Here is a 27,535-nt window from a genome sequence, read left to right on the forward strand (position 1 = left end):
CTGGAAGCCAGCTCAATCAGAAGGCCACAGTAGTTAATAAGCAAAGTGTGAAGGCCCAAGCTAAAGTTGTAGCAAATGCTTGGGAACAGTGCACAGAAAAATGGCAGGATTTGGTGTAAGCTGTACCTGCACATGGTGGGAGGTAGGGCAATGGAGAGAGGGAGAGAGAAACAGAAAATAAATCTGGATTTGGAACTTGATGGCTGACAGAATGGCAATAACTTAATAAAATTGCAAATCATTTTAAATTTTGCTTTCGAGTAAGCAAATACTACTTAAGGTAAAGCCTTGACATATTTAAATTAAATATCCTTAAAAATAACATGTCTTTCCCAACTTCATAAAAGACTTTACAAATATGTTTATGGGTTTTTTAAAACAAACGTAATTTTTTCTAAGTCTCATGACACATAGAAGGAGCTTAATACTAATACTTAATACTAAAGATTTGGAATATGTCATTGGTCTCGTAAGTCAGCAACAAAAAATACATGGGGATTCTGGAACTCTTTCCTAAGGATACCAATATTGATGGACAGCTGCTCATACTACATATTAAATGGATTTGGCCAATGGAGTAACAAGTCTCAGTAAAAGCTATTCATTGCTGTAATGACTCAAGAAAACAGAACAGATATATTGAGCAGTCCATATTAGAGTAGACACATATTAGCAAATAGAGAACACACACATATCATCATTGCTGAACAAAAAAGGAAATAAAAATAATAAAGTCAATAAAATGTGCTCCAAAAAGATATAGTGTGCATCTGCACACATTATAGTTATTGCACTCTTTGCCCCTAAATATTTATGGTATCTATGTAATTATTTTACATCTGCCTATGTTTGTGTATTCCCAATTTAGCAACACATTTACTACTCACAATGCAAAAATTAGCACATAATATTTAATATTTGTCTACTTCTTCTTGTGTTGGAAAACTCTAGTGAATCCATTTTTTGTTGTCTCAATGGTCCACATTTCCTATGAATTTTACACAATACTAGTAATATAATTAGTGCCCCTTAATGGATATTTTTAGATATGTGTTCTGTAGTTAGATAAAGATAGAAATGAAAACTAGCTATAATAGAAACTGCTTTACTGTTTCTTATTATAGTGTTGTATTCCAGTTGATGAGCCACCATAGTTAGGTCATAATAGAATTTCCAGTATAAATCCAAGCACTTTTCTACAATTCTAACACACACATAGACCAAATCCACTTTACAGTGGCTGGTAATTGAGAAATGTATCAATTTATTCAATCATATTAACTACTGGGCTTTCCAAAAACTGACCATGAATACTTGTTAAATGTATTCATTATTATTTTATAATCTAAGTAATACACAGATAGAACTTAGTTTTGAAATCTGTTTAAATGACTATAAACCACATTGTTAGTATATAACAATATAACAATATAAGATGCATTCTGCCACTCTTTAAAAGTATCCAAATATTACTCTAAATCCAATATGCTAGTAATAAAACTGGAAGGCTTATCACTGAGCAGTAGAGGAGACAAGGAAAAAAAAAAAAAACAGAGTATAGCAACACAAAGCATCATAATAATAATGTTTCACATTCATAGGTAGTTTTTAAAAAACTTAGCAAATCAGAGGAAGTGTTTGGATTATTTCCATAACAATCTAAATCTAGTTTTATTACTAGCATAACACAACTCAAAATCCAAGGGAACATTGCTGTACTATCAGATTCCAGCTGATTACATTTATGTTTCTCTTCTCTTTTTTGTTAATATTCAGAGGAATGTCTACTTTAATTGTATGCATGAGCATAATAACCTAATTTCTTCAGAATTTTTTTTTTATTATTATACCCACATTTACATTTATTACAGGGAAAGGATACATTAAAGTTAGTCATGGAAAGACACACAGGGAAGAATCCAGGAGGGTTCCAAATGGAAGTTTTCATTGTCCTTAAGATGCATTACTCTCCTGTCATTATTACATTATTATTTCATTTGTACCAATCTTTACTAATGAATTCCATCCATCTACATTTTATATTATATTATAGCAAGAAAGTTATCTATACTCATGAAAATTACACTGATGCTATGTGCTCTAATAATTCCACACAAATAAAAAGGTAATTTACTTTGCATTAAATTAACTGGTTTTGTGTTGGTTTGTATGCTTGCTTGCTAGGTACTACTATTAATGACTCCTATATATTCCTTATAAAAGATTTTTTACATGCATACATTTATTTATTTATATAGGAAAGCAGAATGACATACTCCTCGGGAGTGAGAATTATAAGAGGCTAGACTGCCTGTGTTTGTATTTTGGCTGAAACATTTACTAATGCCTCTACACCTCTGTATCCTAATCTATAAAATACACTTTGTAAATAATACTTGCCAATTAAATTGTTGGGAGGTCTAAGTAAGATAACGTATGCAAAACACTTAAAATAAATGCTGAGAACATAGTAAGTATCTAATAAATATATGCCTCCTCTCTCCTCCCTACTTTCCTGGGTTAAAGAATATTACAACATACACAAAACTTTCCACTTGCCACTAGATTCCAGTACTGGAGATACTATAAATATCTGAATAAAATAATACATTTTCTTTTCCAAAACCACTTTACACTCATGGTCAATACAGATGCTCATTTTGAGTGTCATTATAAAACCCAGAAGTGTCTTATCTTAAATGTTAACATGTATACATACAAATATATCTATGTAAAGCATGACATTTTTAAAACAATAGTATAATGAACCAGGAGGTGTGGTTTCATATTAACTGGTAAATAAAATTTCTAATTTCTATACTATTACAAAGCTAACCAATGAATGTAGATTACCATCAGCATCATAATAAACAATTTTATAAGCATTCAATAGTGTGGCATCTTTTTCCTAAAAGAACTACAAAGATAATCTTTAAATGGTGTTCCTGTTTTATAAAATGATCAATGAGCATAGAAAATACTTCTAATTAATAGATAATTCAAATTAAAAGACAAATGGGTTATTGATAGCTAAGTTTTAACACAGCATAGTAATTGAGTACAGTCAACTGTTCAGGAGATAATCATTCATTCTTTGGGGTTTTTTTTTTTACCATTTTAATTGGAGTATAATTGCTTTACAATGGTGTGTTAGTTTCTGCTTTACAACACAATGAATCAGATATATATACATATGTTCCCATATCTCTTCCCTCTTGCGTCTCGCTCCCTCCCACCCTGCCTATCCCACTCCTTCAGGCGGTCACAATGCACTGAGCTGATCTCCCTGTGCTATGCGGCTGCTTCCCACTAGCTATCTACCTTACATTTGGAAGTGTATATATGTCCATGCCTCTCTCTCGCTTTCTCACAGCTTACCCTTCCCCCTCGCCATATCCTCAAGTCCCTTCTCTAGTAGGTCTGTGTCTTTATTCCTGTCTTACCCCTAGGTTCTTCATGACATTTTTTCTTAAATTCCATATATATGTGCTAGCATACAGTATTTGTCTCTCTCTTTCTGACTTACTTCACTCTGTAGGACAGAATCTAGGTCTATCCACCTCACTACAAATAGCTCAATTTCGTTTCTTTTTATGGCTGAGTAATATTCCATTGTATATATGTGCCACATCTTCTTTATCCATTCATCCGATGAAGGACACTTAGGTTGTTTCCATCTCTGGGCTATTGTAAATAGAGCTGCAATGAACATTTTGGTACATGATTCTTTTTGAATTATGGTTTTCTCAGGGTATATGCCCAGTAGTGGGATTGCTGGGTCATATGGTAGTTCTATTTGTAGTTCTTTAAGGAAACTCCATACTGTTCTCCACAGTGGTTGTATCAATTTACATTCCCACCAACAGTGCAAGAGGGTTCCCTTTTCTCCACACCCTCTCCAACATTTATTGTTTCTAGATTTTTTGATGATGGCCATTCACACTGGTGTGAGATGATATCTCATTGTAGTTTTGATTTGCATTTCTCTATTGATTAGTGATGTTGAGCATTCTTTCATGTGTTTGTTGGCAGTCTGTGTATCTTCTTTGGAGAAATGTCTATTTAGGTCTTCTGCCCATTTTTGGATTGGGTTGTTTGTTTTCTTAATACTGAGCTGCATAAGCTGCTTATAAATTCTGGACATTAATCCTTTGTCAGTTGCTTCATTTGCAAATATTTTCTCCCATTCTGAGGGTTATCTTTTGGTCGTGTTTATGGTCTCCTTTGCTGTGTAAAAGCTTTGAAGTTTCATTAGGTCCCATTTGTTTATTTTTGTTTTTATTTCCATTTCTCTAGGAGGTGGGTCAAAAATGATCTTGCTGTGATTTATGTCATAGAGTGCTCTGCCTATATTTTCCTATAAGAGTTTGATAGTGTCTGGCCTTACATTTAGGTCTTTAATCCATTTTGAGCTTATTTTTGTGTATGGTGTTAGGGAGTGATCTAATCTCATACTTTTACATGTAGATGTCCAGTTTTCCCAGCACCACTTATTGAAGAGGCTGTCCATTCTTCACTGTATATTCCTGCCTCCTTTATCAAAGATAAGGTGACCATATGTGCATGGGTTTATCTCTGGGCTTTCTATCCTGTTCCGTTGATCTATCTTTCTGTTCTTGTGCCAGTACCATACTGTCTTGATTACTGTAGCTTTGTAGAATAGTCTGAAGTCAGAGAGCCTGATTCCTCCAGCTCCGTTTTTCCTTCTCAAGATTGCTTTGGCTATTCGGGGTCTTTTGTGTTTCCATACAAATTGTGAAATTTTTTGTTCTAGTCCTGTGAAAAATACCAGTGGTAGTTTCATAGGGATGGCATTGAATCTGTAGATTTCTTTGGGTAGTAGAGTCATTTTCACAATGTTGATTCTTCCAATCCAAAAACATGGTATATCTCTCCATCTATTTGTATCATCTTTAATTTCATTCATCAGTGTCTTATAATTTTCTGCATACAGGTCTTTTGTCTCCTTAGGTAGGTTTATTCCTAGATATTTTATTCTTTTTGTTGCAGTGGTAAATGGGAGTGTTTTCTTGATTTCACTTTCAAATTTTTCATCATTAGTGTATAGGAATGCGAGAGATTTCTGTGCATTAATTTTGTATCCTGCTACTTTAACAAATTCATTGATTAGCTCTAGTAGTTTTCTGGTAGCATCTTTAGGATTCTCTATGTATAGTATCATGTCATCTGCAAACAGTGATAGCTTTACTTCTTTTCCAATTTGGATTCCTTTTATTTCCTTTTCTTCTGTGATTGCTGTGGCTAAAACTTCCAAAACTATGTTGAATACGAGTGGTGAGAGTGGGCAACCTTGTCTTGTTCCTGATCTTAGTGGAAATGCTTTCAGTTTTTCACCATTGAGGACGATGTTGGCTGTGGGTTTGTCATATATGGCCTTTATTATGTTGAGGAAAGTTCCCTCTATGCCTACTTTCTGCAGGGTTTTTATCACAAATGGGTGTTGAATTTTGTCAAAAGCTTTCTCTGCATCTATTGAGATGATCATATGGTTTTTCTCCTTCAATTTGATAATATGGTGTATCACGTTGATTGATTTGCGTATATTGAAGAAGTCTTGCATTCCTGGAATAAACTCCACTTGATCATGGTGAATGATCCGTTTAATGTGCTGTTGGATTCTGTTTGCTAGTATTTTGTTGAGGATTTTTGCATCTATGTTCATCATTGATATTGGCCTGTAGTTTACTTTCTTTGTGACACCCTTGTCTGGTTTTGGTATCAGGGTGAAGGTGGCCTTGTAGAATCAGTTTTGGAGTGTTCCTCCCTTTGCTATATTTTGGAAGAGTTTGAGAAGGATAGGTGTTAGCTCTTCTCTAAATGTTTGATAGAATTTGCCTGTGAAGCCATCTGGTCGTGGGCTTTTGTTTGTTGGAAGATTTTTAATCACAGTTCAATTTCAGTGCTTGTGATTGGTCTGTTCATATTTTCTATTTCTTCCTGATTCAGTTGGCAGGTTGTGCATTTCTAAGAATTTGTCCATTTCTTCCAGGTTGCCCATTTAATTGCCATAGAGTTGCTTGTAGTAATTTCTCATGATCTTCTTTATTTCTGCAGTGTCACCTGTTATGTCTCCTTTTTCATTTCTAATTCTATTGATTTGAGTCTTCTCCCTTTTTTTCTTGATGAGTCTCTCTAATGGTTTATCAATATTGTTTATCTTCTCAAAGTACGAGCTTTTAGTTTTATTGATCTTTGCTATTGTTTCCTTCATTTCTTTTTCATTTATTTCTGATCTGATGTTTATGATTTCTTTCCTTCTGCTAACTTTGGGTTTTTTTTTTCTTCCTCTCTCTAATTGCTTTAGGTGCAAGGTTAGGTTGTTTATTCGAGATGTTTCCTGTTTCTTAAGGTAGGATTGTATTGCTATAAACTTCCCTCTTAGAAATACTTTTTCTGCATCCCATAGATTTTGGGTCTTCGTGTCTCCATTGTCATTTGTTTCTACGTAGTTTTTGATTTCCTCTTTGATTTCTTCAGTGATCACTTCGTTATTAAGTAGCACGTTGTTTAGCCTCCATGTGTTTCTATTTTTTACAGATTTTTTCCTGTAATTGATATCTAGTCTCATAGCATTGTGGTTGGTAAAGATACTTGATACAATTTCAATTTTCTTAAATCTACCAAGGCTTGATTTGTGACCCAGGATATGATCTATCCTGGAGAATGTTCCATGAGCACTTGAGAAAAATGTGTATTCTGTTGTTTTTGGATGGAATGTCCTATAAATATAAATTAAGTCCATCTTGTTTAATATATCATTTAAAGCTTGTGTTTCCTTATTTATTTTCATTTTGGATGATCTGTCCATTGGTGAAAGTGGGGTGTTAAAGTCCCCTACTATGAATGTGTTACTGTCGGTTTCCCTTTTATGGCTGTTAGTATATGCCTTATGTACTGAGGTGCTCCTATGTTGGGTGCATAAATATTTACAATTTTTATATCTTCTTCTTGGATCGATCCCTTGATCATTATGTAGTGTCCTTCTTTGTTCCTTCTAATAGTCTTTATGTTTAGGTCTATTTTGTCTGATATGAGAATTGCTACGCTGGCTTTCTTTTGGTTTCCATTTGCATGAAATATCTTTTTCCATCCGCTTACTTTCAGCCTGTATGTGTCTCTAGGTCTGAAGTGGGTCTCTTGTAGACAGCAAATATATGGGTCTTGTTTTTGTATCCATTCAGCCAATCTGTGTCTCTTGGTGGGAGCATTTAGTCCATTTACTTTTAAGGTAATTATCGATATGTATGTTCCTATTCCCATTTTCTTAATTATTTTGGGTTCATTATTGTAGGTCTTTTCCTTCCCTTGGGTTTCCTGTCTAGAGAAGTTCCTTTAGCAGTTGTTGTAGAGCTGGTTTCGTGGTGCTGAACTCTCTCAGCTTTTGCTTGTCTGTAAAGGTTTTAATTTCTCCATCAAATCTGAATGAGATCCTTGCTGGGTAGAGTAATCTTGGTTGCAGGTTTTTCTCCTTCATCACTTTCAATATGTCCTGCCAGTCCCTTCTGGCTTGCAGAGTTTCTGCTGAAAGATCAGCTATTAACCTTATGGGGATTTCCTTGTGTGTTATTTGTTGTTTTTTCTTTGCTGCTTTTAATATGTTTTCTTTGTATTTAATTTTTGACTGTTTGACTAATATGTGTCTTGGCATATTTCTCCTTGGATTTATCCTGTATTGGACTCTCTGTGCTTCCTGGGCTTGATTAACTATTTCCTTTCCCATATTAGGGAAGTTTTCAACTATAATCTCTTCAAATATTTTCTCAGTCCCTTTCTTTTTCTCTTCTTCTTCTGGAACCCCTATAATTCGAATGTTGGTGCATTTAATGTTGTCCCAGAGGTCTCTGAGACTGTCCTCAGTTCTTTTCATTCTTTTTTCTTTACTCTGCTCTGCAGTAGTTATTTCCACTATTTTATCTTCCAGGTCACTTATCCGTTCTTCTGCCTCAGTTATTCTGCTATTGATCCTATCTAGAGTATTTTTAATTTCATTTATTGTGTTGTTCATCGCTGTTTGTTCCATCTTTAGTTATTCTAGGTCCTTGTTAAGTGTTTCTTGCATTTTGTCTATTGTATTTCCAAGATTTTGGATCATATTTACTATCATAATTCTGAATTCTTTTTCAGGTAGACTGCCTATTTCCTGTTTATTTGTTAGGTCTGGTGGATTTTTATCTTGCTCCTTCATTGGCTGTGTGTTTTTCTATCTTCTCATTTTGCTTATCTTACCATGTTTGGGGTCTCCTTTTTGCAGGTTGCAGGTTCGTAGTTCCCGTTGTTTTTGGTGTCTTTCCCCAGTGGCTAAGGTTGGTTCAGTGGGTTGTGTAGGCTTCTGTGGAGGGGACTAGTGCCTGTGTTCTGGTGGATGAGGCTGATCTTGTCTTTCTCATGGGCATATCCACGTCTGGTGGTGTGTTTTGGGGTGTCTGTGGACTTATTATGATTTTAGGCAGCCTCTCTGCTAATGGGTGGGGTTGTGTTCCTGTCTTGCTAGTTGTTTGGCATAGGATGTCCAGCACTGTAGCTTGCTGGTCGTTGAGTGAAGCTGGGTGCTGGTGTTGAGATGGAGATCCCTGGTAGATTTTTGCCATTTGATATTATGTGGAGCTGGGAGGTCTCTTGTGGACCAGTGTCCTGAAGTTGGCTATCCCACCTCAGAGGCACAGCACTGACTCCTGGCTGCAGCACCAAGAGCCTTTCATCCACACGGCTCAAACTCCGTAAATTGGGATGATTCGTTGTCTATTCATGTATTCCACAGATGCAGGGTACATCAAGTTGATTTTGGAGCTTTAATCCACTGCTTCTGAGGCTGCTAGGAGAAATTTCCCTTTCTCTTCTTGGTTTTCACAGCTCCCAGGGGCTCAGCTTTGGATTTGGCCCCGCCTCTGCTTGTAGGTCGCTAGAGGTCGTCTGTTCTTTGCTCAGACAGGACGGGGTTAAAGGAACCGCTGTTTCGGGGGCTCTGGCTCACTCAGGCTGGGGGGAGGGAGGGGCACGGATTGCGGCGCGAGCCTGCTGCGGCAGAGGCCAGCATGACGTTGCAGCAGCCTGAGGCGCACCGTGTGTTCTACCGGGGGAGTTGTCCCTGGATCCCAGGACCCTGGCAGTGCCAGGCTGCACAGGCTCCCTGGAAGGGAGGTGTGGATAGTGACTTGTGGTTGTACACAGGGTTATTGGTGGCAGCAGCAGCAGCCTTAGCATCTCATGCCTGTCTCTGGGGTCCACGCTTTTAGCAGCAGCTCTCGCCCGTCTCTGGAGCTCCTTCAAGCAGCGTTCTTAATCCCCTCTCCTTGCGCACCAGGAAACAAAGAGGGAAGAAAAATTCTCTTGCCTCTTCAGCAGGTCCAGACTTTTCCCTGGACTCCCTCCTGGCCAGCCGTGGCACACTAACCTCCTGCAGTCTGTGTTCACGCCACCAACCCCAGTCCTCTCCCTGCGCTCTGACCAAAGCCCGAGCCTCAGCTCCCATCCCCGCTCGCCCCGGTGGGGGAACAGACAAGCCTCTCGGGCTGGTGAGTGCCTGTCAGCACCGATCCTCTGTGCGGGAATCTCTCCACTTTGTCCCCCGCACCCCTGTTGCTGTGCTCTCCTCCGCGGCTCCGAAGCTTTCCCCCTCCGCCACCCGCCGTCTCTGCTCGCGAAGGGGCTTCCTATTGTGTGGAAACCTTTCCTCCTTCACAGCTCCCTCCCACCAGTGCAGGTTCCGTCCCTATCCTTTTGTCTCTGTTTATTTTTTTTTCTTTTGCCCTACCCAGGTATGTGGGGGGTTTCTTGCCTTTTGGGAGGTCTGAGGTCTTCTGCCAGCATTCAGTAGGTGTTCTGTAGGAGTTGTTCCACGTGTAGATGTATTTCTGGTGAATCTGTGGGGAGGAAGGTGATCTCCACGTCTTACTCTTCTGCCATCTTCCTGGAAGCCCTAATCATTCATTCTTGATAAGATAGAGTCATGATTTGCCTCCACTTATTGCTTTTACCCATTTTGTGATCATTTAGCATTTTTAAGCACATGCACACTAAGCCAGTAAAAGCAAGAGAAAATAAATGATACAAAATTTCTCATTTTTATAAAATTTTAACCATTGTGGAAAAAAATTGGTGAGGAAAGTTTGTATAACTTGTGAAATTTTATTGTTGGCATTATTTACTAATATTTTACTGTTGGTAATCCCTGTTAATATTGCTGAATTCCTCTATATTTAATGAATTCATACTAATCACAGCAACTATAGAGATTGAGGAGTCACAGTTATATTATGTACTATATACTAATATGATAATCATTTATAATAATCAAGAATGGTGCTTCTTTGCTCAATAATCTTTCCTACTTTCTTTTTTTAAAAATAAATTTATTTATTTATTTTATTTTTGATTGTGTTGGGTCTTCGTTGCTGCAAGTGGGTTTTCTCTAGTTGTGGCGGGAGGACACTCTTCATTGCTAGGTGCAGGGCTCTCATTGCGGTGGCCTCTCCTGTTGCAGAGCACGGGCTCTAGGCACGTGGGTTTCTGTAGTTGTGGCACTTGGGCTCAGTAGTTGTGGTTTGCGGGCTCTAGAGCACAGGCTCAGTAGTTATACCACACGGGCTTAGTTGCTCCGTGGCATGTGGAATTTTCCCAGACCAGGGCTCGAAACCATGTACCCTGCATTGGCAGGCAGATTCCCAACCACTGCACCACCAGGGAAGCCCCTGCTTTCTTAATGGTTGTGCTGTTTGGGGTATAAAGGAAACTCAACATGAAGCAATTCGATTTAATATTTTAAGAAAAATAATTTGTCCCATTTTAACATTATAATAATACACCTTTTTTAAATCAAGAATTTGTCTTTTTAATGAATGGATCCATCTACAAAGCAAAAATGCTAATCCTACCTCCAAGAAATTAACACAAATTTCTTTTTTTTCCCCACCCACTCTTGAAATTTATTTTTTAAATGCACAGAAATAATATAAACAGTCAAAAGTATATACAAAGAAAAATAATTCCTCCACCTATTTCAGGACTAATTCTTACTACACACGTATTACCAGTATCATCAAAATATCATAAAATGTTCCCTATAATTTTCAAGAATATGCATACATATATATGTGTGTGTGTGTGTGTCCATGTGCAGTGTGTTTCTTCATATAATGTTTTCCACAAATGAGAGAATTTCTCACACATTATTATTAATAGTTCTAAACTCAGACATCAGTAGCTAAATTGCAAATATAATTTCAAAATTATACTCTAAAGTTGAATTTATTTTCCCTCAGCACAGTTGTTGATTTTCAAAATAATTCTTGCTTGATAAGAGTCCAAATGAAGGCAGTTAAATAAGACACTGAATGAAAATTAATCTTTCAATGAATGAGTAGTTATTGATCAAAATGAACCAATTTTCTAAAATTATCAACAACATACATATTTAAATTGTGAACCATACTATTTATAGATTAAGAATAAAGCTACTCTATTCACAAATACTATAACAAATCTATGGAAAATATTTACCTTCTAGAGGCACATCATTTTTTGTCTAGATGTTAGTTCTCATCAGTAAAGATGTGAGAAATGTAATATGCTAACAAAAAATGTTAAGTAAATATTCTCACTGCTGTCAAACATGATGATACAGTCAACAGGCTAAATAACTAGAAAACTTACTATATAGTACTATTAAATAATATGATATATATTATAGCATTATTAAATAATAAATATAATACTATCACACAATGTCATTAAATACTAAGCCCTGAGTAAGGGCCAGTTTTACATGCAAACAATCTCACTTAATATAACATAATGAGTGCCAAAGACACTGTCATCAAACCTACCTCAAGCACTGTCCCTAATTCTGTCTCAAAGTCTAAGATTCTACAAGACCATGTTGAAAATGCAAATAGAAACATAATCCATTTATTGAGCGTCAGTCATAAATTCTTTAATTTGAATATGCTTATAAGGCTAGCTCTCATTAGCTGATAAAGACCAGAAAGCTTGCTACATAAAAAAAAAGAAAGTTATTATTGAAAAGGCATCAGAGGATAGCACGGAGAGCTCTTTTACACAGGGCAGTCAGGCAAGCCTCTAAGTAGATGACAACTAAGTAGAAATTTCAATAATATAACAGAAAGAACCATGTGAACATTTGAGACAATAGGTAGGTAGGAGAAAAAGCAAGAACAAAGTCCCTGAGACAAGAAGACACTTGGGGTGTTTAAGGAAAAGCAAGAGGGCCAGTGGGGTTAGAGTAGAATGAGCAAGGAAGAGAATGGAAGGAGAGGATGGAGCCAAGGGCCCATGATGGACTGTGAATTCTGTCTCAAGTGTGGAGGGAAGCCACTGGAAAATTAATTTGAACTAGAAAGTGATATGTCCTGACTAGTCTTTTTAAATGATAATTCTGGCTAATCATTTCCCACCAAATTTGTAAATGCTAAAGTTCCCCCAAGGTTCTACCCTATTCTCTTCTCCATTTATACTTTTTTATATAATTTTATTGAGTTCCAACTCTATAGGCTGACAGTTCTCAAGTCTCCAGAAATGGCCTAGTTAATATCTCCAGTTAGATGCTTACTGGAGTCTCAAACAATATAAACCTGCCCTGACCACTGATTTCTCTATTCTCATCCCCACCACCTCAGTCTCTTCCTCCCCAATGTACCCCATGGCAATAAACTGTATCTTCATTTATCCAGTTTCCAATAACCTAGGAATCATTCTATTTTCATCTCTTATTTTCAGACCTAATATCTACATCATCATCAACCATATTACCAAAATATATTCCAAATCTGCCACTTTTTACCACTTCAAGGTCTATACTTACCAAATATCGTTTACCTAGCTAAATTAACAGCAGTTTTATAACTGGTCTCTGTTGGTTCACAAGAGCAGGGGTTCCCTGGGTAAAACCTGAAACTAGCCCCTGTACACTGGGGCTTCCCAACCCCATTATCCACTTCAGCTGCCAGTTGTTATTTAAACCTATAAATCAGATCACATCATCTTCCAGTGAAATCCATAAAAAAAAAATCCAAATTCTTTAAACTTTGGCCTACAAATCTCCACACCATCTGAATTCTATCTACCTTTCCAAATTATTCCATTCTTCTTTCCTTACCATTCAGTCTATATAGGGTAGCTATCTTTCAGTCACACCAACATACTAAATTACTTCCTGACTCAAGGTCTTTGCACTACTGTTCCTTTTGCCTTAAATGCTCTTCCCCTAGATTTTCAATAGTTCCCTCCTTCTCTTTAATAAGTATACCCAGGATAAGAACTGGTACAGAATCATGCTGCCTGGTTGAGGGAAATATAAGCTTCTAGCTAACTAGCTTCATGAGTCACCCTCTCTCAGTATCAAAATCTTATTAATATAAATGCTATAAAGAAGTTATCTTAGCCATTTATTTGCATTTGTTTTTATTGAATAAATCTATATACGCCACTTCCCCAACTCTAAACTGTAAGCTGTTTTAGGACAAGGATCTTGTTTGTCTTATTCATTGCTATATTTCTCAGCATTACAAGAGTGCCTGGAATATATTTATTGCTTACCTGGTTGTGTGAATATACATTAGAATTCAATTCAGTTATATATGGGTTAAACTGACATATTCTAATGAAAAACTCTTTCCCCACTTATAAATCTATTCCTATGAAAAATGCATTTCATGATCTGAACAATTAATTAACTTTCATATAAAATTTTCAAATACAACTGATCTATATGTGGAAGTTTATATATATAATATTTAGAAAATATATTGAAGAACACGCACATCTTCACTGAAGGTTGGTATTTTGTGGCTGAAATAATCCAGTGAGCAATTAACTATCTAAAACAAAAACTGTAGTGGGTACCTTCCAAGACGAACCAAATGGATAAATGCATTTTGGATTGCCTGGTAGGTATGAAAAATTAGTACACAAAGTACAGTTTCGATGTTATCTGCTCCAGAACACCAAAAAGAATCCTAGATACACCAATTACGGGCCTGTTAATAATCTTTTCATTAATGATGCAATTAAATTATGCAAATGGAAATATGTAAATTTCCTTAGAGAATCATAAAATGGATAAATCATCTAAAGGAATACATCCCTGGATTCCATAAGTCAGCTGTGAACATAATGTTTCTTCACTAAAAACTTGTCCACCACCAATAAAATCAATTAAAGTTATACTGATTCTTCATCTATTCACCTGTATTCATTTGCAATGTTAGAAATCTAAGGTACAGTTCTATATTATATCTCCATTTTCCTTATTAGTACCAAAAATTTAAGACTGGTACTTAAGACCCCTAAGTACTAGAAACCAAATAAAATCATCCTGAAAGTGGGATCTTTCAAAATTATCAGAAATGAGAAAGAGAAAAAATTTATTATAGTTAACTCAAGGAGTCTCTCTTGCTACCAAATCCCTTTTGTAAAAGATAGGTGCCTGTACTCCACATGCAAGCACAGGCACTTAGCAGTATTTCCTAAAAGGTTTCAGTTTTTCTTTCCCTTTGCAAAATTGGAAGGTGTAGACAACCACACTTTTAAAGAACTGCATCTTCAGGGAATAAACTTAGTTTATTTATTGGTTTCTCTGGTCTTTCAAATGCCTCCTGAATTCCTTTTGGGTTGAATGAGTTATATGCTCTTTTACCTAAAATCTGTACTTGTTTGCTTTCAAATAAAGATGGGTTTTTGTTGTTGCTAATATCTAGCAGAAATTCAAAGCAGTTATCTCTAACAATTCCTGTAACAATTCAAAAACACATTTCCTCCTTCTTTTGACACGCTTCATCCACTCTTAGCTCAGGCACTATTAAGTAATTTGTGTTGCTTACTATATATATTTGATAAACATAACAGAGAATAATGTGAGAATACATTAAAATGTGAGATAATATAAACTACAGGAACTATAAAAAGCTATGCAATACTCCAGCAGAAAAGTGATGAAAATGTGAACTAAGGCAGTAACAGTAAGGAAAGAAGACAGAAGAGAAGCAATTCTTTGTTAGAATGAGCAGGATTTGGTGACTCACTAGATGTGAGACAGGAAGAGGTTAAGGAAGACTGACCCTGAAATATAAGGGGAAGGAGATGTTAAGCAATTCTACTTGGGAGAGTTAGTGCTCAGTTTCCATTCAGGAAAGGAAATGGGGTAAGTTCATAAAGAAGTGAAAACTGAACAAGAAACATTAGTTCTAAAGGGGTGACTTTCTGTGATTGACTCAGGGCTGTCAGAGCTTTCCAAGACCTCCTCTGGGTAGGGGTTATCACTGCTTTCTAAAGGTATAACTACAGCTTTGAGTGCAATAGGCCAGGTGGAATATCTCAGAGCTCCTGTCTTTGATGGAAGTAGATTTAATGTGTTTAAAGTTAAACACAATTTGTTTCTCAGTTCCTTTTTAAAGGGTCTCTAAAGCACTGTGTTATGGTATTAAACAAGCCAATATTATGTGTGCTGTTAATTATTTATTTTTATTCTCAGTCATTCAAGAGTTAAGTGTGTCTTCTTTTAAAGAATCATTTCAGGGCTTCCCTGGTGGCGCAGTGGTTGAGAGTCCTCCTGCCAATGCAGGGGACACGGGTTCGTGCCCCGGTCCGGGAGGATCCCACATGCCGCGGAGCGGCTGGGCCCGTGAGCCATGGCCACTGGGCCTGAGTGTCCGGAGCCTGTACTCTGCAATAGGAGAGGCCACAACAGTGACAGGCCCACACACCGCAAAAAAAAAAAAAAAAAAAAAAAAGAGAGAGAATCATTTCAGAAACTTGAAATGTCATAACAAGGATCAGGAAAATTATATGAAAGTTTTCTAAATAAGTACACTGTGTTGATGATTATTCTCATGAAGATAATACAGGCAGAGGAGCAAAATTGGGATAGAAAAGGTCATCAAAAATACATTTTTGATATATTTGAATTTTAGGCTTCTGTAGAATATCTACCAAGGAATATCTGACAAGCAGTTGGAAACTTAGATTTTCTGGGGTGTACAGAGGGTACATGAAACATCAAGATAAGACAGGTAAATGACTGAACTCTCCCAAAGAGAGTTTATACAATGAGATGAGATGAAAATTGAAAATAAAGCCATAAGAAGCACTAAAATTAAGGAATAGGAGGAGAAAGAGAAACTAAAATATAATAGGTACTGAATAAACAGAGAGGTAGGAAAAGAAGCAAGGGAAAAATTTCCATGGAAGTCAAGGGAGGTAAGTATTTCAAGAATACAGTAGTCAATCGTGTCCAAAATAATGGGGAGATCAAGTAAAGTAAAGAATGAAGGGAGGCCACTACATTTTGATCTAACCTATGTCAGAATAGTTTAAGCAGAAATGAACATGAGAATACAGTAAAGAAATTGAAGGGAGAATGAAAAGGAAGTTATGATAGAAACCCAGGCTGTTTGGTAAAGAAGTATGGTGATGAGAAGATAGTAAAAGAGATATCATGATGGTAAAACAGAGTCAGGATATTTACTTATGAAAAAAAGCTATTCTACAAAAGAAAAATATTTGAAAAGATATGTACATTGATGGCTTCTATAAGACATATCTCTTACATAAAAATATTTAGTCATTACTGATTATTAAAGGAAGACATAGTTAATCATGTTTGAGGTACCTTCCTATCCCATATTCCATATACTATGTCCTGAACATCAATGGTAAGGACTACATGTTAGTAGTAGTAGTCCTCACACTCACCCTCAATATATACAACTCCATGAAAATGTCCTTAACTTCTCAGTTATTATGCCCTCTGAAGACTAGTCTAAACTGAGAAACACTGAGAAATTATATTCAGAGAGAGTGGGCACTTGAAAGCCTATGCCCAGTCAGTGTTAGGGAGGTCATTTTCCCTATGTACACAGGATGAATAAACAGAGAAACTTGGTCTTCAGAGAGAAACAGAAGCTCAGAGAAAAGCCATAGTGAAAAGAATATGTGGCTTTATTGACTGAGAGAGAGACAGAGAGAAACAGAGAAAATAGCTGTCTCAGTCCAACCCACCATGCCTGTTTCTAGCAGCAATTCCCATACAGCAAGTTACATGTCACATTTATGAGATGCTCCTAAATCCCTTCAATAAACCCCCTCCATGTGAGATAAGTTAATGCATTTTTGTTCCTTGCAACTAGATAATTTTAACTAGAAAATGTGGTTCCTTTTCTGATTCTTCCAATGAAGTTTCGAAAACTTCCAATACAAAGCTATGTAAATAAGTTTTAAATGTCTAACTACATGCTAAAAGTCTTATCTTAAGGAGTAGAAGGGTATCATGGCAACTGCAATGAACTTTACTTATGGGAAGTAATGAGCTTGTTACAGCATTCTTTTCAAATTGTACAAAGACTAACCTTTGAATCTTTCTTCAAATGATTCTGCTCTATACTCCATAACAGAAATAAATATCATACCTCCTTTAATGAAGGAAAAGATCAGTAAATTGTGATTTTTTTACCACCATTATCAGGCTTCCAGTTTTCCCAAATCACCTTGGGGTCACCCCCTACATCCCCTCTCTCTTCTCTGAACTATGACATTCCCTGTCTGCAAACTACACAGGAAATTATACATATCTATCTATCTATCTATCTAGATAGATAGATAGATCTCCACCTATTCTATCTAATAGCATACAAAAATAGAAAAATCTCACCTTCTGAGCCTCTGGGCATGAACTTTAGTCTGGCTGACCTCGCAACACTGGCACAGCCACCAATTTTACATTTGTATACTCAGATTTCACTTAAAACCTAGTTAAACCCCTTTCAGAATATTCTTTTCACCCCCATCCAGCCCTTCCTATTAGATATGGCCTAATTACAAACTGGTCAATATTCCGTTGATAAAACCACCAGTGCTTAGCCAAAGAATATCACTCTCATCCCTCACTTCCCACCACCTCCTCTTTTTCTGCCTAACTCTGACACTGTTGCTGCTCCTGAACCTGGAAACTCCCCAGATAACAGTTGTTGCCTGGTGAGTAAATCTCTTAAGGAAAAGGAATGGGAAGATCAGAGCCCAGAAAGGAAAAAAAGATAGTAAGTGACTTGTGGATGGACTCCATGTCTGTGTTACTCATCTTGTACAATCAGAAACTACCATGGTACCTGGCATGAGGAGGTACTTAGAAAATACTGTTGAACAAATGAACTACAGGGACAGCAGAATAGCAAATCACTCTGCCTACACCCTAGTACCTTCTATTCTCTCAAAAGTGAAGACTCCCAAAAAGACATAATCTTACTATTTCATCTTCTTAACCTGATCCAACTATGAACATTATAGGGAACTGACATCATTTCTTTAAAAAAAACCAAATATAACAAATAAGTAAGATTAATCCATTTCACATACTGAAGATATCTTTCTTTCAATAAGCTTCTCCAAATGTTATTCTAGGGTTCTTTAAAAATGTTATTTATTTTCAATGCATTTATTACATAAGTTGTGGACATTTAATATTAATCAATCAACATAAATGTCAATCAAATCATGATATTATAATTTATATTGGCAACCATCATAAAGAACATAAAAATATGAACTTACATGTTTTGACAAGTTGGGACTCTTCGAATCAACATCATACCTAAAAGATTAAAATATAAAATTTAAATTATTTCCACAAAATAAAGTTAGAGAAAAATGTCAGTATATCCCCCAAAACATAAATAAAAAATGAATCAAAATTATATGAATAGGGAGAAAAACTTAGCAAATTTAGAAATTTCTCATAATCTGTGGCCTACATACCAAAGGTAGAATTCACAATCCCTGGGTGCTTTTATTTCTACAACTTAAGTAGAAGTCCTAATATTTTCACAGTCATGAATTCTTCTGCTCGATAAGACAAGTTTAAAATTTCCCTTTTCTGTGAATCAATAGATTCCTAATATCCGTAAAAACTGAAATTTCCCTTTTAAAACAAGTGCGGATAACAGGCTATCATTTGTTATAATTATAATTACATTATATAATTATATATAAATATAAGTATATTATAATTATATCATAATTCTTATTTAATATCATAAATGTTCTCATTAATTTTGAAATTTGGCCAAAGTAATGGCATATTATATTTCCCCAATCACAGAACTTGGGGAAACCATGTATTTTATGGAAAAAGAAATGTATTTATATAGGATTATTATATGTCCTATTTTTGATCACTTAGTACTGGAAATAAATGATTTCTTAAGGAGATCCTGGAAAAACATCACCTACTGTCACTTTAGCCCCTTGTTTTAAAAAAATTTTTAGAAACAGAAAGGCTGTTAATAACCAAAATAATCTCAATTTACTGAATTCTTAAATAGGAAAATATTTGTACTGGTTCCAGTCTTTCTCCCAAATCATATTCCTTTCACATTCTTTGTGCATAGCTTCCTACCAAAAATTAACTGCTTTTTTTTTAAGGTTTAAGTCTTCCCTCTCACATAACAAAAATGTTTCACAGAGAAATGAAGCATCTAGTCAAAAAAAGGCAAAGAAAAAGAGTTCACTGAGTGTACTGATTCTGGGCAGAGGTGCACTTACTCCATAGCAAAGAATGTTTACCACAAACTGGCTTTAAAATTGTGTGATGCAAATACCTGCTTCAGAAGAATTACAAATTACTCTTCTTCATGTCAGGGAATTTTGACACTCTCAACAGCTGTAAACTAGAATTTTGAATCAACAAATTGCCAACATCTACTGAAGACCTACAAATATTAGTTAAAAAATATTTTTCTTATTCAAGAAATTTTTCTCGTTCAAAACAATTTCTAAGTGTAAAATTAAAATTAGCAACTGTAGCAATATCAAAGGTAAAACATAACTCTGCTGGCTCCTTCTCAAGTATCATCCCTGGAAACCATTTTCTATAAAGGGTTTAGTGTAGACTAGGGAGAAATAACATTGTATATTCAGCTCAGTTAAAAAAGCAAACAGAAAAGTATTTATGTTTTCATCACAAAGAGTTTAAGTATCCTCACATACAATCCTCCTTCATTGTCTTTAACAAAGCTTTTAATGCTATTACCTCAAAAATAGGTAATTTACAGCATACCTCTGAAGGCTTTAAATAATATGCTGGATTACAATGCACTTGAAATTACCATGATTTTTCTTCTCAGAGAATTTTCCTTCTAACTTTTCTAAAATTATCACTGGTTTTAATCCTCACAAGTCAGAACATAAACACGACATCCTAAATAGTAAAAATATATCTGTGTGCATGGGGGTGGGGCTGTGTGAATGTGGGTGTCTGTCTATATTTATAAGTGCCATAATCTCCTTAAGTAAAAGAGAATACACTGCAAAGCAGAAGTTCAGTAGTTTACCCCCAGGATGGTACACTTGTGCCTAAATGTACTAACAGCAATTTTGTAAACCATTTCATCCTGTTGTTGAAATCTTATTAGTAGAGTACTGAATTGGCAGTAACTGATTTGAATGGCTCCTAAGGATTATGTTTTCTAGTGGAGGGTAACAGATGTTGACTGGAATTTTTCCTGTATTTCTGAAATTCCCACTAAGGCCAAAGCTGTAAACAAAAGATACTACATTTCTCTTCACGCTTAGCTCACAGATCCCATTGAGTCACTCTCATTAGGGTCAGACCCTTCTCCACAAAGCTTACTCATGAAGTGACAGCTATTCCTTACTTCTGGGGGCACATCAGGAGGTTCTTTCCACTCCCTAAAGCAAGGTGAAGGGGAGCTCCAAAACCTAGGGTGATTGTGTGAAGAGGAGGACAGCATCTGGTTTCCCTGCCACTTAAAGAACCTGCCTATAGGTCCATCCTAGGATGCCAATGGAAGAGAATGTTAGCTGACAGTGTTAGGAAGTGCCTTCTAAGAGCTGAAGAACAAGGAACAATGTCCTTTTGAAAGCAAGAAGGACCCTCTGGGGCTCCTGGGTATGGAAGCCTTTCCATTTCCCCCATTTCTCATTTGTAGGGAACAGACTCCAGCCTACATAAGCTTCCCTGAGTTCCAAAGGGCAGATTACAACAGTTGCTAATCAAGGAAGGGAGGGGATGCAGAGACAAGGGAGGAGCAGCAGAGAAACAATAGTGCACCCTTGGGGCAGGGCCCTGGTTCACCCTAAAGGAGTACACATAACAATATCTTTAAGCTCTTTATAGAATTAAAACCTCCAACAAATGGAAGATGTTGGAATTATTCATTCCAGAGAAGACCACCTGAGGCCAGATTAAAGGAATCAGAGAAGCACATCAAGAGATTACCTGGGACCAGATTAGAGGAATGAAGGCCCTGAACACACACTAATCTTATCAGGAACCCCACCCTTGAATCCTTGCTGTAAAACTCATCAACAAATCTTCCCAGGTTGGGACACAACCTTTCAAGGGCAGCAGCATGCTGTGTCGCCCTTTGCCTGGTAAAGCAATAAAGCTATTCTTTTCTACTTCACCCAAAACTCTGTCTCTGAGATTTGATTCAGCACCACTGCACAGCTTTTTAGTCCCCTTGATATGTGACCCCTGTGGCCAGTATCCTCTAAGGTCTAGGCTTTGTAGAACCCACATATCTGCCTCCCAACTCCCCTAGCTTTCTGCTCTTCCACTCCCCTTCTCTCCTGCAAGTAGTTATGATAGAAGCTCCAAATGAGGGGAGAGAAAGTGAAGAGTTTTGGATTAAGTTTGAGATTAAAGTTTTAAAATGAATAGTACATAACTATTAACAAAATGAGATGGTTCTAATAAACAAAAGTGACTGAAAAGTCATGCAATTACTTGGCATTGTTAAGGTAGCCCTTAACCAATGGGAAAAACTGGAATTGGCAGTGTTGGGACAATTATTGGAAAAAATAAAGCAACATACTTTCCCCCAAAGTGTTGAGAATCTTCAAAACTAGATTGTAATAACATAATACATTCCATAATTATCACCACCTGATTTATCAAGGAGAAAAATCATCTACTAGGTAAGTCAAACCTACACTTATAACTCCCTTGTTGTTGTTCTAGGCTAAATGGAAAAACAAGAGCAAAAAGAATTATATCTGATTTCTCACATTCTCCTCACATACTACATAGTGATACAGCTACCCACACTTCTTGCTCAAAGACATTTCTGTACAGCTGTTCTGCCAATAATAAAATTTTCAACTATGACAACAAAGTAATTTATAAAGTACCTATACTATTATAGGTGTAACAGTTATATAACAAAATAAATAAAAGTTTATGACTTTATCTGTGATATATACATAGCATGATGACAGAAACCATGTCTCTTTAATGAGTAAGTACACATCAAATCAAAAAGGCAGGAGAATTTTACGACTCATAGCTGATAAACTAATCTTAAAAATATCTCACGCAAATCACCATAACAATAATTGTGGATTAATAAGAACTTACAGGAATTTGGGCCACTGCTGCCAGGAATCAGGAATACATATTCATTCATTTTCTTTCTCTCTCTCTCTGATTACAATTTTCTATCAGCATTGAAAGCTAACTAAAAATACCTCCCCAAAGCCATTTCTCAAACCTTCCATAATATGCAATTGTTTAGATGTTGTACTTCCAAAGCTTCTTTTTTATTGTTTTCTAGAATTTTGTAAAATCAATACACAGGTTAACTAAATAAAACACAATTCTGAAAACCATTTACACCTATCTGTTGGCCAATGTAGACTACTGCACTATTCAGCACTGCTGTTCCTTCAAAGGGACATGTTACTGTAAACATGTTGGAGTATTTGTGGTAGTGCTCTGAGTGATGCACATTGGGATTACAGGTGATTTTACTGACTACTTTATCCTTTTCTCATTTCCTAAATTTTCTACAATGAACATTTTCTCCTAGGACTAATACATTGCTAAGACAAAATTAAAAAACTAATCATAGTTAGGTACAATGGATAAATAGGTACTCATAACTAGAGAACAATTACACTGTTCTTCACATTTATTTAGACAGATATAGTGGAAAAATCACAATGTTTAAAAAAAAGAAAGAAAGCCTGCTCTCCCAGGTTATATGAGATACTTACAAAAGTGCAAAATCAGAAGAAATTATTTAAAGTGATATCAAAAATAGTACATAAACTAAGAGAATATACTTGTTACTTTTCTTGATAATCTTCTCCAGGTATCCCCTTCTGTGGTCCTAACTGTCTGAATTTTTTAGAGATCATATAAAATTTAAATAATATTATTTGACTCAAATTTCTGAAATTAACCAAATACATTCAAAAGTTTAAATGATACTTATTTAACTCAAGTTTGCAATATGCTTTCACATTTCAAACATGATACAATTTCTATGAGAAATCCTGTAAATTTTAGAAAAAAGGAAAAAGCTGAAGAAGTTAAAATATATCATTTACCTACATTAATTTGGTACTTTATTTCTTCTTGTTACACTATGATAAAATAATACAACATGCTCCCATTCTAATCAAACATACTAATTTCCTATATATTCTTACTTTTGCTTACTTATATTAAATATATTCCATTACTACATTCACTGTGCAGTAGAACACTTCAAACATTTACTTTCATCAGTATTAGATAACCAAGACAAAAATAAAAATTCCTCAGTGCAGGCATTATTTATTCTCTTCATAAAATTTTAGACATTCGGGCTTTGTACAATTAAATTATAAACTATTTTATGCAAAATTTAATTCTATATTGGAAAGCACAGATCCAATGAACATGTTAATTAAACTATCCAGGCCTCAGTTTTCTCATTTACAAAAATGAGATTGGGGCTTCCCTGGTGGTGCAGTGGTTGAGAGTCTGCCTGCCAATGCAGGGGACATGGGTTCGTGCCCCGATCCGGGAAGATCCCACATGCCACAGAGCGGCTTGACCCATGAGCCATGGCCGCTGGGCCTGCGCGTCTGGAGCCTGTGCTCCGCAACGGGAGAGGCCACAGCCGTAAGAGGCCCGCATACCGAAAAACTAAAAAAAATATATATATATATGAGATAACTCTGCCTCAGAAATTTATTGGATTGGTTAAATCTGTTTACATATAGCAATGATTCTATTACAAACTGTGAATAATAGCAGTAGTATTACTATCACGAACCACATCTTTTTGCCTTACTTACAAAACTTACTCTCAAACGGTATGAGCTTCCATAGTTATTTTACTTAGTTTATAAAAAACTGGAAGATATTAGTAACAAACATATTAAACCATCTAATCATTCTTTTCTTCCATGTTTCCACCAGTAAGCGTGCTGAAGTTTTGGTTTTTTTTTTAATTCCATGAATCACATACAGTACAATATTACTGATTTATCACAAAATATTAGAGAAATACGTTGTTCTATCAATGGCCTAACTTTCTTCCTACCTTTAAGTCTTCCTTGTCCATACCAAGCATACCTGGTGAGCTTGACAAACACGGTATAAGTATCAGGTGCTTCCCGAACCTAATATATTCTCATTTGAGTCATGAGTTTGTCAAAGTAACTCTTGAAATGGCATTTGGTAAAATAGACATAATATTTAAATGACTAACCAACACCAAGTTCAGTGGAATTATATTTTCTTACCTGGACACTCCTTAAAATCCATTAGCTTCCTTAGTCTCATGTTCAGTAGAGATGAGCACGTGACCACCACTCTGTGTACAGGTAAATCATTCTTTACCTACTTCTCTCCAGAATGACCTGACCAGCTCTTCATTTTTGCTCTCTGGTCTACTGACTAACACTTGATTGCTATCATACTTTTTAGAGCACCATTTTCCTTCCTTTCCTTCTACTAAGGCAATTCTATAATAGCCACAATTATGAATGTGAAATGACGTGGACTTAAGAAACCAATACAAGGAGGGCTAAAATTAGACAACAGTGTGGGAAAGTGGGTAAGTATCACAGTTCACCTCTGTGGAACAAAAACTCAATAACTAATAATATCTTGTAAACAGACTGACTCCAGGTTCTCTGTGGATAGGGAGTTGAACTTAAAGATAATATTTTAATATGCCTGATTCAGCATCAAAATAAAAAGAATATTAAAAATTCTAGCTTTATTCCAGGGAGAAGATGGCAGAAGAGTAAGATGCAGAGATCACCTTCCTCTCCACAGATATATCAGAAATACATCTACATGTAGAACTGCTCCTATAGAACACCCACTGATTGCTGGCAGAAGACCTCAGACCTCCCAAAAGTCAAGAAAGTCCCCACGTACCTGGGTAAGGCAAAAGAAAAAAGAATAAACAGAGACAAAAAGGATAGGGACGGGACCTGCACCAGTGGGAGGGAGCTGTGAAGGAGGAAAGGTTTCCACACACCAGAAGCCCCTTCGCGGGGGGAGACTCCGGTGGTGGAGGGGGGAAGCTTCAGAGCCACGGAGGAAAGCACAGCAACAGGGGCGCGGTGGGCAAAGCGGAGAAATTCCTGCACAGAGGATCGGTGCCAACCAGCACTCACCAGCCCGAGAGGCTCACACGCCGGGACAGGCGGGGGCTGGGAGCTGAGGCTCGGACTTCGGTCGGATGCCTGGAGAGGACTGGGGTTGGTGGCGTGAACACAGCCTAAAGGAGTTAGTGCACCACGGCTAGCTGGGAGGGAGTCCGGAAGAAGTCTGGAGCCGCCGAAGAGACAAGAGACTTTTTCTTGCCTCTTTGTTTTGTGCTGCATGAGGAGAGGGGATTAAGAGCGGTGCTTAAAGGAGTTCCAGAGACGGGCGCGAGTCACGGCTATCAGAGCAGACCCCGGAGACGGGCATGAAGCGCTAAAGCTCCTGCTGCCGCCACCAAGAAGCCTGTGTGCCAGAACAGGTCACTATCCATGTCGCCCCTCCCGGGAGCCTGTGCAGCCCGCCACTGCCAGGGTCCCATGACCTAGGGACAACTTCCCCGGGAGAACGCACGGCGCACCTCAGGCTGGTGCAAAGTCATGCTGGCCTGTGCTGCCTCAGGCTCGCCTGCATCCATCCCCCTTCATCCCCCCAGCCTGAGTGAGCCAGAGCCCCCGAATCAGATGCTCCTTTAACACCATCCTGTCTGAGCAAAGAAGAGATGCCCTCAGGTGACCTACACGCAGAGGCAGGGCCAAATCCAAAGCTGAACCCCAGGAGCTGTGCAAACAAAGAAGAGAAAGGGAAATTTCTCCCAGCAGCCTCAGAAGCAGCGGATTAAAGCTCCACAATCAACTTGATGTACCCTGCATCTGTGGAACAGCTGAATAGACAACGAATCATCCCAAATTGAGGAGGTGGACTTTGGGAGCAAGATATATTATTTTTTCCCCTTTTCCTCTTTTTGTGAGTGTGTATGTATATGCTTCTGTGTGAGATTTTGTCTGTATAGCTTTGCTCACCATTTGTCCTAGGGTTCTGACCGTCCAGTTTCTTCTTTCTTTTTTTTTACTTTTAAAATATTTTTCTTAATAATTATTTTTTATTTTAATTATTTTATCTTATTTTATTTTATCCTCTTTATTTCTTTTTATTTTTTGTCCCATTTATTCTGAGCCATGTGAGAACAGGCTCCTGGTGCTCCAGCCAGGCATCAGGGCTGTGCCACAGAAGTGGGAGAGCCAACTTCAGGACACTGGTCCACAAAAGGCTTCCCAGCTCCACATAATATCAAACGGTGAAAATCTCCCAAAGATCTCCATCTCAACACCAACACCCAGCTTCACTCAACAACCAGCAAGCTACACTGCTGGACACCCTATGTGAAACAACGAGCAAGACAGGAACACAGTCCCATGCATTAGCAGAGAGGCTGCCTAAAATCATAATAAGGCCACAGACACCCTAAAGCACACCACCAGAAATGGACCTGCCCACCAAAAAGACAAGATCCAGCCTCATCCACCAGAACACAGGCACTACTCCCCTCCACCAGGAAACCTACACAACCCACTGAAGCAACCTTAGCCACTGGGGACAGACATGAAAAACAACGGGAACAACAAACCAGCAGTCTGCAAAAAGGAGGCACCAAAACAGTAAGATAAGCAAAATGAAAAGACAGAAAAACACACAGCAGATGAAGGAGCAAGGTAAAAACCCACCAGACCTAACAAATGAAGAGGAAATAGGCAGTCTACCTAAAAGACTTCAGAATAATGATAGTAAAGATGATCCAAAATCTTGGAAATAGAAGAGAGAAAATGCAAGAAACATTTAACAAGGACCTACAAGAACTAAAGATCAAACAAGCAATGATGAACAACACAATAAATGAAATTAAAAATACTCTAGAAGGAATCAATAGTAGAATAACTGAGGCAGAAGAACGGATAAGTGACCTGGAAGATAAAATAGTGGAAATAACTACTGCAGAGCATAATAAAGAGAAAAGAATGAAAAGAATTGAGGACAGTCTCAGAGACCTCTGGGAGAACAATAAACACACCAATATTCGAATTATAGGGGTCCCAGAAGAAGAGAAAAAGAAAGGGACCATGAAAATATTTAAAGAGATTATAATCTCTTCCCTAATATGGGAAAGGAAATAGTTAATCAAGTCCAGGAAGCACACAGAATCCCAAACAGGATAAATCCAAG

General features: G+C 37.1%; 1 protein-coding gene across 1 annotated transcript in view; it reads right to left on the reverse strand.

Annotated features, from left to right (window-relative positions):
• Positions 1–18,614, reverse strand: part of LOC309969292 (copine-8) — a gene marked incomplete at both ends in the record, with an annotated part of 207,908 nt that extends 189,294 nt beyond the window's left edge. Inside the window, one exon of the mRNA XM_082851000.1 lies at positions 18,577–18,614. Within this exon, the coding sequence (XP_082707126.1) occupies positions 18,577–18,614 (38 nt within the window). The remainder of the gene's footprint in view (positions 1–18,576) is intronic.
• Positions 18,615–27,535: the final 8,921 nt, after the last annotated feature.

Source organism: Leucopleurus acutus, assembly GCF_964270905.1.
Source record: "Leucopleurus acutus genome assembly, chromosome: 11".
NCBI classification, from domain to species: Eukaryota; Metazoa; Chordata; class Mammalia; order Artiodactyla; family Delphinidae; genus Leucopleurus; species Leucopleurus acutus.